Source organism: Leopardus geoffroyi, chromosome A3 (genome assembly GCF_018350155.1).
Source record: "Leopardus geoffroyi isolate Oge1 chromosome A3, O.geoffroyi_Oge1_pat1.0, whole genome shotgun sequence".
NCBI lineage: Eukaryota > Metazoa > Chordata > Mammalia > Carnivora > Felidae > Leopardus > Leopardus geoffroyi.
In genome coordinates, this window is record NC_059336.1 from 21,744,010 (window position 1) to 21,762,387 (window position 18,378).

At 56.9% G+C, this 18,378-nt stretch overlaps 1 protein-coding gene and 1 long non-coding RNA gene across 4 annotated transcripts in view; one reads left to right on the forward strand and one right to left on the reverse strand.

The window, feature by feature from the left end:
• The window catches only part of VSTM2L (V-set and transmembrane domain containing 2 like), a 38,010-nt gene extending 25,535 nt beyond the window's left edge, over positions 1 to 12,475 (reverse strand). Inside the window, exons 1-2 of one of the 3 annotated variants that reach the window (XM_045444637.1) lie at positions 12,078 to 12,462; positions 3,130 to 3,228 (exon numbers count right to left, since the gene is read on the reverse strand). In XM_045444637.1, coding sequence (XP_045300593.1) covers positions 3,130 to 3,228; positions 12,078 to 12,198 — 220 coding nt within the window. In that variant the 5' untranslated portion in view covers positions 12,199 to 12,462. Of the gene's footprint in view, positions 1 to 3,129; positions 3,229 to 12,077 lie in introns of all 3 variants that reach the window. The other 2 variants (XM_045444639.1, XM_045444638.1) reach the window with 2 other exon arrangements.
• On the forward strand, positions 11,310 to 16,865 carry LOC123580234. Its single transcript, XR_006703198.1, has 3 exons — positions 11,310 to 11,819; positions 13,095 to 13,197; positions 14,101 to 16,865. It is a non-coding gene; the product is annotated as an uncharacterized LOC123580234 (long non-coding RNA).
• Positions 16,866 to 18,378: the final 1,513 nt, after the last annotated feature.

The window sequence follows — 18,378 nt, forward strand, 5'->3', positions numbered from 1 at the left end:
CGCGGGGCTCGAACTCACAGACCGAGAGATCATGACCTGAGCTGAAGCCGGACTGAGCCACCCAGGCGCCCCTCACTTGTGTCACTTCTTCAAGGCTTATTTCGAGGACTGATGCAGGTGACATGTCCATGTGGGGGACACAGTAGGGCCTCAATGCCCGCTGTTCCCCGGTGGCAGCCACTCAACTGCTGAGTTTTATACACACACAAGGCCATTCGCTCAGGTGGGGTCCCTGCCCAGCCCCGCTGATGGGGAAGGAGGGCTGCCCTCAATAAAAGTGCAAACAGCTACCATTTTGAGCCCTTACTATGCGCTAAGTGCCTGGTGATGCTGGGCCTCGGTTTGCTCATCTGTAAAATGGGGGTGATAACACCTATGTCGTAAGGCTGTTGTCAGTGGACGATCTGGCAGAGTATGGGCTCCAGGGGCATTTCCTTTGTGCTTAGTTTGTCATCGGAGCAAAATTCAGGTCACAGAATTAACCACTTTATTTATTTATTTATTTATTTTAAATTTTTTTTCAACGTTTTTTTATTTATTTTTGGGACAGAGAGAGACAGAGCATGAACGGGGGAGGGGCAGAGAGAGAGAGAGACACAGAATCGGAAACAGGCTCCAGGCTCTGAGCCATCAGCCCAGAGCCCGACGCGGGGCTCGATCTCACAGACCGCGAGATCGTGACCTGGCTGAAGTCGGACGCTTAACCGACTGCGCCACCCAGGCGCCCCAGAATTAACCACTTTAAAATGAACAAGTCGGTGGTACTGAGCGCATTCACGGCGTTGGACAACCACCCCCTGCATCTAGTCTGCAGACGTTTTCATCCCCCTGAAGGGAAACCCCGCACCCAGGAGGCAGTCACGAGCCGTCCCCGTGACCCCTGGCGGTCACCGCTCTATGTTCTGTCTCTGGACTCCCCTATTCTGGATGTTTCATACCAATGCGATAACACCACATACGGTCTTTGGGGACCGGCTTTTTTTCACTCAGCATAATGTTTTCGAGGTTCCTCTACGTTGTAGCATATATCAGATTTCATTCCTTTTTATAGAGATGCTTCTTTAATAACGCAAAATGTCTCACCGAATCCCCAAGACAACCTGGGAAGTGGCCACTGTCACTCTCCTCTTCTTATGGGTGAAGAAACTGAGGCACGGACAGAGGGAGGACTTGCCCCCCCCCTCCCCCGCCAGGCAGCCGTGACCCGGCTGGGCGGGCAGTGCCGGTGCCCGCGGCGGGGGGCAGGGTGCCTCCCAAGGCCAGCGGCGCGGATTGAGGGAGACAGCAGTAGAATTACAAATCTAGGGAGATTTAAGGAGAGTGAAAATATTCTGGCACTTGCAGGATTGTGGGAGTCGAGCAGGTTTCCCCAGCGGAATTCCCGCCTCCTCTTCCCACACATCTGGGCCCCGGGGAGTGAAAGGGTTTGGGAGGGAGGGAGGGAGGCAAGCGGGGGGGATGTGCGGGGAGCCAGCGACAGGACAGGAACCAGAATGCGGGGGCAGGGACACGAGATGGCAAACAGACATCCTGACGTTTGCGCAGATGCCACTTCCTCCCCCCCGCCCTCGCCTGGACATCCTGGAAGGCCAGTGGGGTGAGCCCTTTGCACAGATGGCTCCTCAGGCTTGCAGAGCTTGAGGGGGGTCAGGACTTGACCTAAGAGTCTGCCTAAGAGTCTGACCCCAAAGCCCAAAGAGTCTGCCTAAGAGTCTGACCCCAGCATCCTCCGGGGTGAATGGAGGAAGCAGAGGGAGGCCGCACCAGCCACGGGGATGAGCGGCTGCCCCCGAGCCCAGAAAGGAGCGCCCCTCAAGTCCAGTGAGAGGGAGAAAGACAAGTGAGAGATGGGTGGGGGCAGGGAGCGTGAAGAACAGAGAAGGGGAGAGGGCACTTGAACGCCAGGTGCAGGGACCGACAGCAGGGGAGAAACTGAGGCAGACTCTGGCGGCCACGCCGCCTCCCCAGGAGGTGTGGTCCAACGCGGCCCCCCTTGGGACCTAGTGCTTGCCCCTGCCCCTCCCGCCCCTGCCCAACTGTGTTTGGGAAATCTAGCAGAGCAGCAGAAACCGTGCGAGCTCTGGAGTCAGGCTGACCCAGATGTGAACCCCAACTCTGCTTCCTCGTGGTGGGCAAAGCCCTGAGCCTCAGTCTCCTCATCTGTCAAATGGGTATCATGGGCACTCAACAGGATCACACATCCCCGTAAATATCCGGCACCTAGTGGGCTCCATGGAGCTTTATCAGGTTGGTGATGATCGGGCCGCTATTCACGCCGCCTCTCACAGGGTGGCCTTGCTCCGGCTCCTCTTGCCCCAAGACTCCCACCTCCCTTTTCCTCCCCTAGAAGACTAGACTGGCCTGGCCTTCTGAAACGCAAGGACTGTTCTAGAACCATCTCTGGTTCCCTAGCTGACGGGGTTCTGCCCCACCCCAGGGCTTTTGCACTGAGTGTTTTTCCTCTGCCTGGGAGGAGATTCAACAGAAAGCAGCAGAGCCAGGATGGGGCTCAGGACTCCCAGCGCCCAACTGGAGTTCAGGGACCACTGCTGGGGTTTGGGGGACATGAGGAGGCCAGCCGGTGAGGCTCAGGGCCCCCTGCCCCAGAGGCCTTCCGTCAGCTGTCAGCCAGCCTGCCCGCCCCCTCCCTCTCGTCTGCCTGGCAGGAGACCATTAGTGCAGGGTTGTTTGGAGCGTTATTTTCACTACCATGCACTCCGGCCGCCGGGCCTCCATTAGGGACCCTTTCCTGGGGCCAATGACAGGCGGCAAACGGCTCCCCAGTGAGCCGGCCATAATTGCTGCCGCCTCTGAGGCCGGAAATAATTTTTTTAAAACCTCACAAAGCAAAACAGACACGCTGCCGTCTGCTCTCACCTTCCCTGCCCTCAGCCAGGAACCAAACCTGAGGGTTGGGAGAAGAGGGGCTTCAGTCAAGACCCCCAGCCCCAAGTTGGCCAGTGAGGCTCAGAGAGCTTGAGTAGGGGGCCGGGACTTGAGCCCAAGAGCATCTGACCCCAAAGCCCGGGCACGTACCATCCCCTACAACCTTATCACGCCAGGCTGGGGGGGAAAGGTGGGGCTCTGCTCCTTTGCCTTGAACTAGGTGTGGGCCCCCAGCCCACCCACCTCTTAAGCCCGTTTCCTCTTCTGCAAGATGGCGTGTGGACGGGTGCCTGGGGTGCCCGCTGGGATGACCACGGTGAGGCTCTGGCAGGTCACGCGCCCCTATGAGGAGGTACACGAAGCACGGTGGAGGGAGCTGGAGGGTGGGGGGGAGGCAGGGGGGGAGCCTGCCAGGCAGATGAAATCACCAGGGGGAAGGTGCTGAGGAGCCTGGGGTGCTCAAGTATTAGAAAGGAAGCCAGTGTGCACACACACACACACACACACACACACGCACACACACGCGCACGCGTGCACACCCAGTTCCCATCTCCCACCGAGCCCACGTTTCTGTCGCCCCCTGGACGCTGCGGCCCCAGCATCCTACGAGCCTGCGAGTTCGGGCCTAGTCCAGGAAACAGCCTCTCTCCCTCCAGCCTCCAAGTCCTGTTTGAGCCCCCACTTCAGGCACATGGCCGGTCCTACCCCGACGCCAGACCCCCACCCTCCCCACTCGAAAACCTCCAGCTGGTGGGGGTCAACACCAAGCTCCACAGCCTGCTTTGCCCAGTACACATGCACAACTCTCCCACTGAAGCCCCTGTCAGACCCAGGACGTCAGGGGAGGCTCCCCTCGTCTCTGGAATCCCCTCAACCCAGCCCTCAGCCCTGGATTCAAGGAGCCCACCTCCCCCAGGAAGTCTTCCTGACTGCCCCAGGACATGGGGACCACTCTGGTGGGAAACCTTCAGAGACACACATCCCCCCCCACCCCCCCGCCCCTCCGGATGGCTCGCCCGCCTGAGCCATTTCCAGGGCTCTCGTCTCTGGCTGGCTGTCCTCCGTTACCTCTCCCCCGCGCCCACCCCCTGGAGACACTCACCCAGAACTTGCTGGGGAAAGTGACAAGCTTGTTCCAGAGCCCCCCCCAACCCCACCCCCAGGTCACATGGGAGAGCTGCGGGGGAGGAGGAGGAGGACCCACTCCCAGCTCTGCTGAGGGCTTGCCCTGCATCCTGGGGCTGGCCCTGGCTCCTTTCTGGGCCTCAGTTTCCTCCCCAGTGAAATGAAGGCTGCTTCCCCTGGGACCACAGGTGAGCTTTGGGGGCCTCAACGAACCCACCGGAACTAACCAAAAATGGTGTGGCATTTTTCTAAGGACGTGATCCATTTTTCATCAGATGCTCAAGAGGATTGTGACCTCCAAGAAAATTAGGAACCACTAGTCTAGACAAGCTCCAGTGTCCCTTGTAACATCACCATTTCATTTCATCCCCTTGTAACATCACCATTCATTCATTCACTTCAGTCGTTCAACTGACATTTCTCAGGTGCCCGCTCTGTGTGGGTATCATCATGCTACCCAGAATACACGTGTGTGTGATCCTAGATGTGACCTGGAGAGAGGAGTGTGTGCGTGTGGGCGCGTGTGCGTGCGTGCACGTGTGTGCATGTGAAGACAGACAGGGTGAGGTGGGGAGATGGGAAGAGGGAGGGTGATGGATGCAGCAGACACAGGGAAAGGGACAAAGAAAGATGGAGAGAGACTGAAGGACAGAGGGAGAGAGTCCAACCCGGAGAGAGAGATCCAGAGAGAGGGGCAGGCAGAGCACTTGCCACAGATGGCCACTGCCAGCCCCCTAATTGATAGCTCTGAGCAAGGCCCCCCCGGCCCCAGCTCCGGCTCTAACCTTCCAGATGCTCCCAGAGCTTCTATGCCTCACGCCCCAAGGGCATCAGCTTGGAGGGGCCGGGGAGGCTGATTCAGAAGCCAAGGCCATGGCACAGAGGGCACAGCCTGGCCCCCCTAGGCTGGGACGCTAGAGGGACCACCCGGCTCCTTCCCGCCCAGCCACATCTCAACCGCACATGATCAAACACCCAAATGCACGCATTCCAGACACACGCTCAGACAAAGCCACCAGCCCCCTCCCTGCAGAACAGCCAGGCAGGTGCACCCAGGGTCCCACCACCCCCACTGACAGTGCTGGACTCGGATCCAGGAGCCTAGGCTCTCAGATCGAGCTTGTTCAGCCAGACCCTGGCCTTTCCGGCATTTTGGCATCCCGGAGAGAATCCGACGAAGCCAGGGTGCCGCTCCGGAACAAAGCAAGTGTCCACACGCCCACCGGGCTTGGCAGCCAGGAGCAGGACAGATGAGCAGGGAAGAACCCCAGCTCTGCAGCCCCATAAGCTGGGCTCAAGCCTGGCTTTGCCATTCAACAGCTGTGTGGCCTCAGGCAGGTCACATCACCCCCTACGCCTCCGTGTCCTAGTCCGTAACATGGGAGCACCCTCCCCATGGGGCGTGTGAGGCTTAAAGGAGGAGGTAAGGGAGATGATGGGCACAGAGGAAAAAACTGGATGAACGCTGCCTGGCGTCTTGGTTCCCAGACCCCCGAAGGCCACTGAGATGAAGCATCACGTGCTAGACGGAGTTCCTCACCGCCGTGGACTCCAGCCTCACCTGCTGCCTGGAGGACAAAGGAGAGGGCCTGGAAGGACTCCAGAGGCTTAGAGCTTAGGTAAATTTGCCATCGTTGGGGGTGCCAAGGCCCAGAGAAGGGCAGGGACCTGCCAAGCTACCCAGCAAGGCCGAGTTAGCGGGAGGGTTGGCTAAAAGCTCAGGCTCTACTCCCACCCCCGAACTCTGGCACTTTAACTTTAATGAAGCCACAAAGGAGCCACTGCCCGCACCTCTCAACACAGGAGCCAGCAAAGGCCCTCACCCCTGCCGCGTCCCCTGTGTGGGGCCCGGGCATCCTCAGCCCCGCCCACCTGGACCCATCTCTAACTCGCTGTGTGACAGATCGTCATTAACCACCCACTGTGTTCTGACTTCTCTGCCGACTTCACCAGTCTGTGCTCCTTTGGGACATAAAGCAGGGATGCCCTCCAAAACCCCCGAGCTAATAAATGGTTGGGTCCAGCTTGCATATCTTCTGTGACAGGGAGCTCACTATGGGGTCCCCTCACTGCCCCGGGAGGGAGTGCCTTTTCTGGGCCGAACATCATCGCTGCTTCTCAACTCCTATCACAATTTATACTTCTATGTATGTTTTATAGGTTTAGTTGTCTGAGCTAGAACCTTATCTGTCTCCTTCACTGCTACGTCCCCAGTGGCTAAAGGAGCCTGGTGCATGGCAGGTGCTCGGCTGATCTTTGTTGAATGAATGAGGGACTAAGTGAATGGTCAAGCCTCCAATAGCCGGCAGCGGCCTCTGTCAGGCCAGAGGTTCCCAATGAGAGCCCCGAGTAGGAGGTGGGAGGAGGCAGCCCACGGGCCAACAACCCCCAAGTGCAGTCATTCCTACACACAGATCTGCCCGTGTACCACCCTCACTGGCCTGTCTGACTGGTTTCCTATAAACTAACCCACTGTTTTTTCATATGCCCGTTAGTCTCATCCTAAGCGATCATATCCGTGAAATCACAGTTTTGATGTGCCGGTTTTATTTTTCCAATCCACATTAAAATAAATGCGAACGATTAAAATGTAAGAGGTTGTGTCCGGGGGCTGCCTAAAACCATCTCTCAGGTAGGACCCAAAGGCTGCGGAGGGTCCTGGGGGTTCTTGAAGAGAGGTTTCAGCTGGGGGTGAGGGAGCTGAGTCCCAGAGACTCCTCTGCTGGCTTCCAGGACGGGGAGGGGGCCCCGTGGCGGGGAGGGGGCCCCGTAGGGGCGATAGCCCCTCTGGCTCCCCGTCTCCGCCTCCCTTCCCCCAGCGGCAGGTGCCAGAGGGACCTCAGGGTCACCAGCTGGTGGAGGGGTGGATTTCTTCCCCCAGTGAGATCACCGGCCCTTTTTCTGATAGAAGAGTCTCACCTCGCCAGGGCGGGGGAGAGGAGGACACACCCTGGCGCCCCGTGACCCTCGGGGTTGCAGCCTCTCCTGTGTACCCAAGGGGCGGGGCCTGCGTCCGTTCACGGCAAGGCGACATCAGCCTTGCCCAGCCCGGGATGCCCTTGCAGTGGTCTGTAAGGATGAGGAGGGGCTCCGGCTTTGTGACTTTTCTTCTAAAGACAAGGATTCCTTACGAAATTAAAATCAACTGAATGTTTAAAACTACATCAGCTTGGAATACACAAAAGTTTTAAGATTTCAGACCTTGGACGTCTCCAAAAACTCTTCGTCTCTGGGACTCAACAGCATTGTGAGCACGGGGTCTGGAGTCACACTCCGGGGTTCAAATCCAGGCTCCAGCACTTGCTGGGTGTCTGACCTCAGGCAAGGCTGTTAACCTCACTGGGCCTCAGTTTCCTCAAAAATACACTGGGCCAGAGAAAAGGTCCCTTCTTCTTAGGGTGCTTGTGGGGATCAGATGAAACAATGCCGTGCAAGGCCCTGGCATGACACTCAGTAAACATTTCCTTCCGTATATTTCTCACTTCATTTGCACAGCGTCGGATAAGGTGACCCCCAAGCCAAACACTAACCTCCCAGGCAGTTTGGGCAAATGCACCCTTGCCCACGGCTTTGTTCCTCCCCTCCGTCTCCGGTCCTGGCGGCTGACCACTCTCCCTCACCCCTGTCCCTGCCCACTTGTTTATCACAAGGAGACTTCCCCCAACACTTCTGCTGTCACCGTGTCACCGTGGAGATGAGCCGAATTCCTGTCCTGCTGGCCGCCCGCGGCTCCCGTTGCTTCGGGAAAAGGCCGCCGGAGCGGCTGATAGGCAAGGTGTCAAAACCAATTGGTGTGAAGGACTCGGGGAAAACCGCTTGTGAGGGCCGATTCCCCACAGGAGGCCGGGAACCCTCAGCCCAAGGCTGAGTGTTTACGGGCGTAATTGATAGAATAATCACCAACACCCGAGACAATGCGAACACATTTTTAACATCATAACCTTCGGAAGACAGCACTCAATTTTCTCCGTCTCCCAGCCACCAAACTAGCCAGCTTATTGATGGGGAGATACCAACAGTTCAGTAAGGAATGAGATAATGCCAGAGTCGTTTTCCAGTGCACAGGCTGTTTGCCAAACGGCCCGGTGGCCCCCACCCCTCCCTCAGCACCCCGCTGCTCCCTCCTGGCAACAGAGAGAACCTCAGGACGGTGAATCACTCAATGGACAAAGCGCCGGGCCAAGCCAGGATCTGTGTCTGCATTGGGGTGTATTAATAATTGAAGGTGCTGGCCTAGGTGTGTGTGTGCGTGCGTGTGTGTGTGTGTGTGTGTGTGGCAGGGCGGGGTGGCAGAATGGATGTTCGCTTCAGTATCAGGCTTCCTGGGTCTCCTCTCAGGGTCCACATGCCTGCTCCAGCGTGGCCCTCTCCCTCTCTTGCAAAACCAAATCAACCCAGCAGCCCCTGGACAAGACAATATCCTGTCCCTACACGTGGGTGAATACTTTAGGCAGTGGCTCCCAAACTCCGGCTGCGCAGGAATCATCTGGGGAGCTTATTAAAATGCAGATTCCAGGGTCTCATCAACAATCATTTTGGCCAATGGGCCTGGGGGACCCTGGGATCTGCATTTTAACAAACTGCCCGGTGATTCCAAGGCAGGCGGTCTCTGCAGGATGCGCACAGAGGTCCCGCCTTCAGGACCCCTGCCCTGGCCCAGACCTGGGACAAGGACTGGAGAAAGAGTCCAGCCCAGCTGTCTTTTTCTAACTTGCATGTGGCCTCAGCAAGACCCTACCCATCACCTGTCTAAGCGGCTGGTTCCTCTTGCTGGAACCCACCGCTTTGCCAGTTCTCTGGGGAGCTGGAAGGCTCAGCTAAGGCCGTGCAGAAGGAAGAAGTCCTGTCACGTGACTGGCCGAGCCTGCCTCAAGGCTGTCCCGGAGGAGGCAGGCACAGCTCTTGCGCTCCCCATACAGGCTCAGTGACCTTGGGCGAGTCACTGGCCCTCTCTGAACCTCAGTATTCTCCTCTCTCCAACCCCAGCCTTGCATGAATAGTGTCAACCTTGGTGAGTGAACACTGGCAAGGGGTTTGGTAGCACCTACAGCACATAGTAGGCAGCTCATAAATGCTAGCTCCTCGCTCCCCCCCCCCCACCCCCGCCACCTCTGCTGTGCTTATGGCAATGAGCTAACCCTTTCTGATAAGGAAAATTCAAAATAGTTGCCATTAACGGAATACCTACTAGGGGCGAATACTGGCCACCACCCTCCCAGCCTCTCAGTCCCTTGTGCCTCCCTAAGAGGCATGCTCCATTCACTCCCCCATTCGATCCTCATGCCTTTAAAAGGCCCTCTGCGAAGTGGGCTGAGTGCAGGAAGCAGGGAGATGGGAAGCGAGACAGATGTCCTTGCGGACCCACCTGACCACGGGCTCTCCCTGTGACAAGTCCCGGGTGGTGGGGGGGGAAGGCGTCAGCCTGGCGGCTGGGCTGGGCTCGGACTGAGCTGGACAGGGGAGCAACCGCCAAGTGGTTGGGGTCCGTGGGCTCCTCCGGAGGAGCCCCCCACTTCCAGCCTCCCATCTCCACCTGCAGGCACCGAGACCCCTCCCTAACCCGGCCACATTTCCTGAATCAGCCGAGGACATGCGGAGCCCAGGAATAATGAAACGATCAGGCTCCAATCTGCTAAACAGCAATTTCTGGGCTTTTTCAGCACACACAGCTTTTATCAAATTGGTATTCTCCTCCTGAACACAAATGGCTTATTAGACATGACCCACTTATTCGCCGCGTCTCACTATCATTAATAACAGTTTCTTTTTGTGATTAAGTGAGTGGCTCCAAACCCTTCCTGTGGTGGCGGGCACTTGGCCCGGCAGAGGGGCCGCCGTGGGGGCTCCTCAGCATCCACTACTTGGTGACTTTGAACCTGGCAATGTTGGGAGAAGGCAGTCTGGCTCTTGCAGAGCAGCCTGGCTTCCTTGTTTCTTGAGGGACAGAAGGAGCCCCACAGGGGGCTGACCCACTTGCCCAGAACTGCACAGGGGGGTCAGTGAGAGAAGCCAGGGCCCCCAGCAGTCAGTGCTGTGTCCTTTCTGTCTAGCCCCTCCTCTGGGCCTTAGTGGGACCTGTCCAGGGTTCAGAGGTGACATTCCAGCTCACATGGCAGAGTTGTGCCCCTGAGCACGCCCGGCACCAGGGGGCAGGAAGAGACTACCACACAAAGGGCAGACCCTCAGGACCTCAGGAATGACAGAGTAGCACCCAAATCCTTGAGGTCTGATGCTCCAGGGACAGGATGACCATAAACCTCAGAGCCCCAGTCCTCGTATCTCTTGGGACTGCAAATGCAGGAAAACCCTTCCTTGGAAAACCTCCTAGTATAAGTTCTAACTGTGCCAAGGAACTGAGCATCGCGAGGAGGGGAGCGGAAGGAGGGATTCCCAGTTTCCTTTAAATGGGAGGGGATCTGACGGGGAGATGAATGTCCTGGAAAAAGCTCTGTCTTTGCCCGACAGACCCTGTGGCCAGTCCCAGCTCAACCGCTCACTCACTGTGTGACCTTGGGCAAGTCCCTTCACCTCTCTGAGCCTTGGTTTCCCCATCTGTAAACTGAGGATCAACATAAGCCTTCCCCTATTTACCAGCGCTCCGGCCAGGTCAGTAGAAATCGATGGAGGACGTGAAGGGTGCGCAGATGATACACAGAGCAGTTCTATCAAACGTGGTAAGGCAGAAGGTGCAGGGAATCATGGTTCCCCAAAAGCAGAGACCCTGAGAAGGGCTTTGGAAGCGCCCGTGCCCCTCGGAACAATCCCACTCGTGCATCAGGCCCCAGCAAAGCCTCCTCTGATTACCTACTCCCCCCGCCTCACTCCTTCCTTCGGAATAAATCACACAGTTCTCTGCTCTTTGTGCAGACCTCCCCACCGGCCCTGGGCATACAGTGCCCAGCACTGGTGCTGCAGCCGCCCCCACTGGACTGGGAAGGGATGGATGGAAGAAGCGTCTCCATTTTCATTTATGCTCCGGTCCCCATTCCGGAGCCTGGCTCACAGGGGCAGGGGAACCCCCCCAGCTACCAGCCTCAGATGTTACAACTCCACTGCCAACTTGGGCTCCTTTGGGGCTAAAAGGAGCTTCCCAGACTCAGGCAACCAGTGTGGGGTTGCTTGCTTGCTCCCCAGCTCCCGCGGTGGCTGAGTTGATTTCCCACCTTTCAATCCTCAGGGCCGAGGCTGAGGATGGGGGGGGGTGCCCTACAGAAGGATGGCGGGGGGGCTTTCCACCCACCCCCAGAGACAAGACAGAAGCACCTAGCATCCTTCTTCCCCGTCCACGCCTGTGGCTGGAAGCAGCAATCCCAACTGTTCCAGTGTGTTTGAGGGGCTCCCAGCAAGCCTCCGACCCCGACCCTGCAGGGGCAGCTGCAGCTCGGGTCTACCAGTTCCAAAGACGCGGGGTCTTCTGTCCCCAGGACCTTTCCCAGTGATCTAAGGGGCAGATGAGGAGTAAGAGGGGATGAGGGCAGCTACAGGGTTAAGCCTTCAAAAGGGAAAGGCAGATGGGCAGAGAGGAGTGGGCGAGCAAAGTGTGTTCACAAGTGTGTGTGTGTGTGTGTGTGTGTCTGCAGGCAGAAGGGCAGGCAAGAGTTGTGCAGAGTGCGTGCGCCTGGGTGCCAGCTGGCAGGGTGTGAGTCCCCCAACCGTGGTGCCGGTGTGTGTGTGCAGCGGGCATAAGTGTGAGTGGTTATGAGTGAGGAGGGGGATCCGAGCAGGCGGCTGGAGATGCGTGAGGGCAGGAGTTGTGAGTGTGGGAACAGTGAGTGTGCCCCTGGCTGTGAATACGTGTGGTCCTGGAGGTGTGTGTATCGGCGCGAGCGTGCTGGGGAGGAGGGGGCTCTGGGCTACAGCGGGATCGATCCGGGTTGCACGCGGGGTGCCCCTTCCTCTGCAGGGGCGGCCGGGGTGCCAGGGCGGGTCCGTGGACCCGGCAGGGGGCGCCACGGGACTCCCGCCGGGGCCGACGCGGGTTCCAGCCCGGGGACGGCCAAGTTGGAGCGGCGCAGCCCGGGGTGGGGTTTGGTGGGGAAGTCCGCGGGGGCGGCGACCGAACTCACCGTGGCCGGAGACGTGGTTATCCCAGGGCGCGTGGCCGGCGGGCCGCGTGGCGCCTCCGAGTTGCAGGAAAAGTGCCAGGTAGTGGAGGGCGCCCAGCGCCGCGGCGAGCGGGGCCCCCATGGTGCGCGCTCGGGCCGGGGCGCCGCCGCCTCACATCGGGGCTCAGGAGACCGCAGACCCCGCGCCCGCCGTTCCCTGCCGGATGCGGCCTGGCTGCCCAGCTCCGGCCGCTGCCTCTCGCTCGCCGAAGCTGGCCGGGCCCCGGCCCCAGCCCTCGCCCGGCTCCGGTCCAGCCCCGGGTGCGGGTAGCGAGCGCACGCCCAGCCGGCCGCCTCCGACTGCGGGACTCTTCCCTTCCGCGGAAGGCCACTCCGCTCGGCGCCGGCGCCGCCGCACCCCCTCCCTCCCACTCCCTCCCGCCCGCCCAGAGGAGGCGGCGGCGGAGGGATCTGCCGCTTGATTTATCATCAAAGTTTTGCCCAGGCTGGGATTTTTAAAGCGGTACCCGCAACGTCCCCCCACCCGAGAGTGCAAACGGGCGGCGGGATGGGGTGGAGGCAACCACCCCAGGGACCCAGTTCCCGCAAAGCATAACACAACTGGCTTCAAAACCTGAAATACTATCCAGCGGGATGAGGAGAAAAACCCATCCACCTGCCGCCAGACTCAGTGCGCTCCGAGGGACTCCCAACTTTGCTAGCAGGGCGGTGCCAGGGTCAGGGGGTCGGTGGCGGTGGGGGTGGAGGTGAGGGTGAGGTTGGGCAGGAATCTGGGCTGAGGCACAGAGGACCTCGTGATAGCCCTGCCGCAGCTTTTTAGCTCCCTGCGTGATCATGTCCGGATGTCTATCCCTGTCTGAGCCTCAAAGGTTTCATCCGAGAAATGGGAATAGTAGCTACCTCCAGGGGTCGTGGTGAGGATTCATGAAAAGTCGTGAACGTAAAAGCTCTTAGCATAATGCCGTCCTCACGGTAGGATCTGAATAGTTATTACTATTGTTACTCTCTGTGTCTCAGTTTTCCTGCCTGCCTAATGGGAGTGATGCGAGCCAGTTGCTGGAGCTCCTAGCTCCAAGATGCTGGGCCCTACGCGGTGGATTGGATCGCCCCCTTCTGGACTGTAAGTCTCCCTTCCTCGGACCGATGGGCCTAGATGGAATGTTGGAGGGGCGGGCAGGTAACAAAGCCACTCCCATTCCTAAGACCAGGAATCCAAGGAGATCCTCCGGTTCCGTCCCTGACGGGTATACTGGGGCTGTTGGGATAGACCTTCAGTACAGACACGAGGGCAGACAGGTGGTCTCATTAAAAGGAAGAGGAAGCACATTAAATCAGAGACATAGCTTCTCCGAGGTCCCACGGAGAGTCTGAGGCAAGGTCTCTGATCCCAGGGCAGGGTTCCTTCCTGCTCTCATCCCTTGTCCTTCCCCAAGCCTCGTTCCCGACATGGTCCTGTCCGCCGCAGTTTCAGCACCACGGAGTAGGACAGCGTCAACCCCGACCCCCATCTTTTTTGGCCCCAAGGACCTAGCTGGGCGGGCTCTTAGATTCGAGGATTCAACACCGGGGACGGACCTTCCGGTTTCCTCTCCCGCTCCGCCGCCCGCCGAATGGGAGTGAGCACTGCAGAAAGCCCACTCCCCTTTCCACAGACTACAGATGAGTCCAGAATTGTGGACAGAGCCCCAACTTTGAGGATGAGATTAGAGCCCGAGTGACAGCTCCCCACCCATCTTTACTCTGCCCTCGCATCCCTCTTTCCAGTATTATGGCGGGAAGCACGCTGGATGGGCCTGTGGTCGCTAGCAAGAATCCAGTTCATTCAAAATTATGGACAGTCCCCCGAAGCCCCCAATTACAAATGCGGTGTTTCAGCCCAGCTTGACAGCCCCCGCAGGACGCTGCCTTCAGCACCGCGGACAGATCCCCGCCCTCGTCCCAATTCCTTTCCGCCCACAGTCACTAGTGGAAGGGGTTGGTTTTCTCTGATTAACTCACTTCTTTTCACTTCCTTCCCACACAGAGATGGTACTTAGGCTATCTGGGATGGCCAGGCATCTTGGACTCTACAAAAGCGTCTTCTCATTCATTAACTCGAGCCTCACTTCCAAAGAAATGGACTCCATTGCCCCTCTTATAAAGATGAAGAAACAGAATCTTTGAGATCACACAGCAGCATCAAGACTGAAACCCAGACTCTTTCAGTTCCAGCCTGAGGCCTCTCCAAGACAATGTGGTGGTAGAACTGGGGCTCACACCCAGGGCTTTCTCCTCTTAACCCACAGATTGCAGGCAGCGGGGCACAGGCAAAGGGTCAGGGAGTGAGCAGATTAGAAGAGAGAAAACAAGAGATTCCACTTGGGGGCTGCAAAGGAAGGAGGTCAGGGTGGGACAGCGGCACTCTGCTGTTCTGCCACTAACCCACTGCCTGACCTTCAGGAAACATTTCTCCTCCTAGTCTGGAACAGGGTTAAACACAGTGACCTCTAAATCTCCTTCAAGAGCAGACCTCCGGGGATTGTATGAGTTTGAAAAGGCTTATGCTGTGAAGGTTCTGTCCAAAATTCTTCCAATGGCCTTGTTTCTTACAGAAATCCCAACTTGTCTTGTTTGCATTCAAGGTCCCAGCCTCCCCTCCTGCACATGCCCGCTGTCCAAGTACCATTTCCACCATGTTCTCTCCCTAAACATGCCTGAACTTGGTCACGTCCTTTCCCTTCCCGGTGCTTCCCCCTCCTCCCGCATGCTTTCCCCTCTTTCTAGCAGAGTCCCCCATTGACCAAGTTCCAGTCTGAGTCCCCCACAGGAAGGAAGGACTTTTGCCAGTCCCCAAGCCACTGTTGGTCCATCACTGTGTACCCAGAACTGTGCTAAGAACTTTAATCATCCCACTTAATCTTCAGAACAACCAGGCCCCATAGAGTCGAATAGTGTGGTTGTTAAGTACGGATAGTAGCTTTGAATCCTGCCACTTGCTATGTGACCTTAGACACGTTACTTAGCCTTTCTGTGCCTGAACTTCCTCATCTGTAAAATAAAGATTATAATACCACCATTGCAAGATTATTGTGAGGGCTAAATGAAAAACACTACAAAGCCCTTAGAACAGTGCCTGGAACGTAGTAAATACGTAATACATGTTGGCTACTGTTATTATCATCTATTGATATTATTTACAGACAAAAAAATAGATGCTCAGAGAGGTTAAGTGTCTTGTCCAATGTCACCCAGCAAGGCAGTTGTAGAGACACGATATATTTGATTCTAGAGCCCATGCTCTTAGGCACAATAATGAAGCACATCTAGTTAAACCACCCTCTCTGCAACTCAGGAAACTAAGACCCAGAGAGGGTAAGTGACTCCTTCAGAGTCACACAGCCAACCATGACAGAACCAGAGCCAGGTCCTCTGTCTCCCAGCTCAGGGCTCTCCCACGATACTGTCCTATTTGTACTTCCTGCAGCACCTAAATTGCTCTTTACAAATCACATTCCCATCCGTGATGTCGTACAATTTATGCAACAAACCCTGAGGCCCGCATGATCACCTTCCTTCTTCTGGAGATAAGCAAACGGAAGCTCAGAGACGTGAAGTGACAGGCACAAGGTTGCACAGGGAGGCGGGGCCGAAGCTGGGTGTGAAAGGAAGAATCCCCAGCCCGTATTCCTCCCCTGTGTAATATTGTCTTTCCTGCTTCATGGATCCAGTGTCAGCTGTGGGCACGGGCACCGTGGACGCTAAAAGCCTGGTGGAGGCAGGAGGTAACTGAAGATTATGCCAGAAAATCGTCTCTAGGAATTCACTAGGGTGGGAGCACTCGGGGAATGCTCTAGGAGGGAGTAAACGTCCCATCCCTGGAGGCAATTAAACAAGCATCCAGTGGTCACGTGGATGCCAGGAGGCAAATATCACCGCTATTCCCATCACCCAAGTGAGACTCGGAAGGTGAGCATCACGTCAGTTCTTGCAGGTGGGCAAGACGATCTTCTTAAGGTCCCCCCCCCCCGAAGCGAGACATCTCGCACGGCCTCCTGCCTCTGACCCGAGCTCCCTGGAGAGTCCCCACCCTCCCCTTGACTCAGGGAGGCCACCCTCCCTCCCCTTTGAGAGGTGTCACTTGTGCACCATGGCTCTGTCAGTGGTAACAGCCGTAAGATTTGTCCTTTTAATCCAGAATCAATAACAAATTTCATTTAAAAATAAATTAAACCAGGCATTGGAAATCATTCACCGTGTGGGCCAGGGCCCTATATAGCGCCGTCTAAATGGCTTCCTTTCTCTCATCTATCAATGCCAAGAGGGGGGAAATACCTAAGCTGCCTGATTCATGGAGAAACTACTTAAATGTATCAGCCCCTAACAATGAGCAATGGTGAGCCCGGAGTTGCGCCTTTTAACACACCAATAACATGTGGAGCACGGCTTCATGAGAGCTTATCAGAGACCCCACGGTCACTGGCTTTGAGGGAGCCCATTTATAAGGGGGAACAATGGTTTCAGTATGTAGTCGCCTAATTTCCAGAATGCATTACTGAGCTCAGAGGAGCAATGGAATTCTATTAAACTCTTATCTGCCATGGGAGGGTATGAAACCGGCGGGGAAATCCAGACTTGGCATAGACATGCCCAGAAAGTCCCAGGGCTGACCCTAGGAGGTGGGTGAGCAAACCTAGAGGAAGAGGGGGGTGCAGGTGGGGCCCCGGATGTGTGAAAATATGTGCGTTAATGGAGCTCCGGTTTCCAGCGATTACGTTTACATCGGCGAATAAAACTTGGCAATAAAACATCGGAGCTGCGTCTCAGACAGCATTTCCTTTTACAGCCGGGTGTATTTCACTCATTATAACAGGAGGCAAGGAGCTTCAGGTGTCCCCATTTCTCCCCCTTTAATTAAATTTCCTAAATTACTGCCCAAGATTTGGATAAAGCGAAAGACTTACGGCTCCGCTAATCGCCATCACAAGCTCCCGCCCCTCACTGTGGTGGCCCTGACTGTACCGGGTTCCAATATTATCAAAGCGAAATTCTGTGAGCACTGCCTGCCTGGGCTCTGGTTTATAAAAGGGGATGGAGCCTCAGGAGAGAAATGGGCCCTGGCCCAGGCTCAGGAAAGAGGCCTGTTCCAGGATTGGCTTTTCCATCACCTTGCTGTGTGACCTTGGGCAAGTTACTTCCCCTCTCTGAGCCTCACAAGTTTCCCCCCCCCCCCGCCCCACCCCCTTTCCCTAAACATCCATCTTGAGGCTCTTAGAACTGATTTGGGGCTGGGGTACCCCTTGAATACACAGCAGGGATGACTTGGGGAGCACTGAAAAATATGCTGAGGCCTCACCCCAGAGATTCTGACACAATCGGTCTGGGGGTGAGGCCTAGGTATTAGGCTTTTGAAAAATTCCCCAGGTGATCCCAGTGCCCAGCTAGACACAAAGTTATGAGACGTTAGCGGACTAACATCTCTGAGGAGTATGGTTGTGCCTGCAGAGGCCCAGGCCCCACCCCACCTGTTCCCAGAACAGGTGTCTGGGAATCTGCTCCCCCACAAAGCACCCCGGTATGTCTCATGCAGGCACCCAGTGGGCCACAGTGAGGACTCCGGCAGGGTGAAAGGACAGGGGCTCTTCCTCTCCTGTCCCTTGAATTGGGCCCCGCCAGCCTCTTGGGCCGAGGAAGCCGCCTGTCCCAGCTCTCAGCCGGTGGGCCGCACAGGGAGCCAAATGGTGACTCCCACCCAGGTCTGGGGTGCTCCTCTCTTCAGAAGATGCTTTAATCCACTCCCCCACAAGCAAAGCAGGAGCCAGGAGTGGCCTCTACAGTCAGGCCACATCCCTGTCGTGTGAGCCTCCAGGTTCTGATGCCTCTGTCCACGTGCCCCACCCCTGATGCAGACCCAGGTTCCCAGCTGCACAGATCCAGAACCTTCAGGGGCAGGTCAGCCAGCCAGCCAGCCCCGGGCCCTGCCAGGCTGAGCAGCCTCATGAAGACCCACGGGGCCCCTCGGAGGTTTTTCTTCTGGATTCCAGCCTGGGTGAGCCGTGTAGCGTGAAGACATCATCTAAAACCCAGATTTAAAATAACACCGTTTGGGGCGCCTGGGTGGCTCAGTCGGTTGAGCGGCCGACTTCGGCCCAGGTCATGATCTCGCGGTCCGTGGGTTCGAGCCCCGGGTCGGGCTCTGTGCTGACAGCTCAGAGCCTGGAGCCTGTTTCAGATTCTGTGTCTCCCTCTCTCTGGCCCTCCCCCATTCATGCTTTGTCTCTCTCTGTCTCAAAAATAAATAAACGCTAAAAAAAAAAAAAAAAAA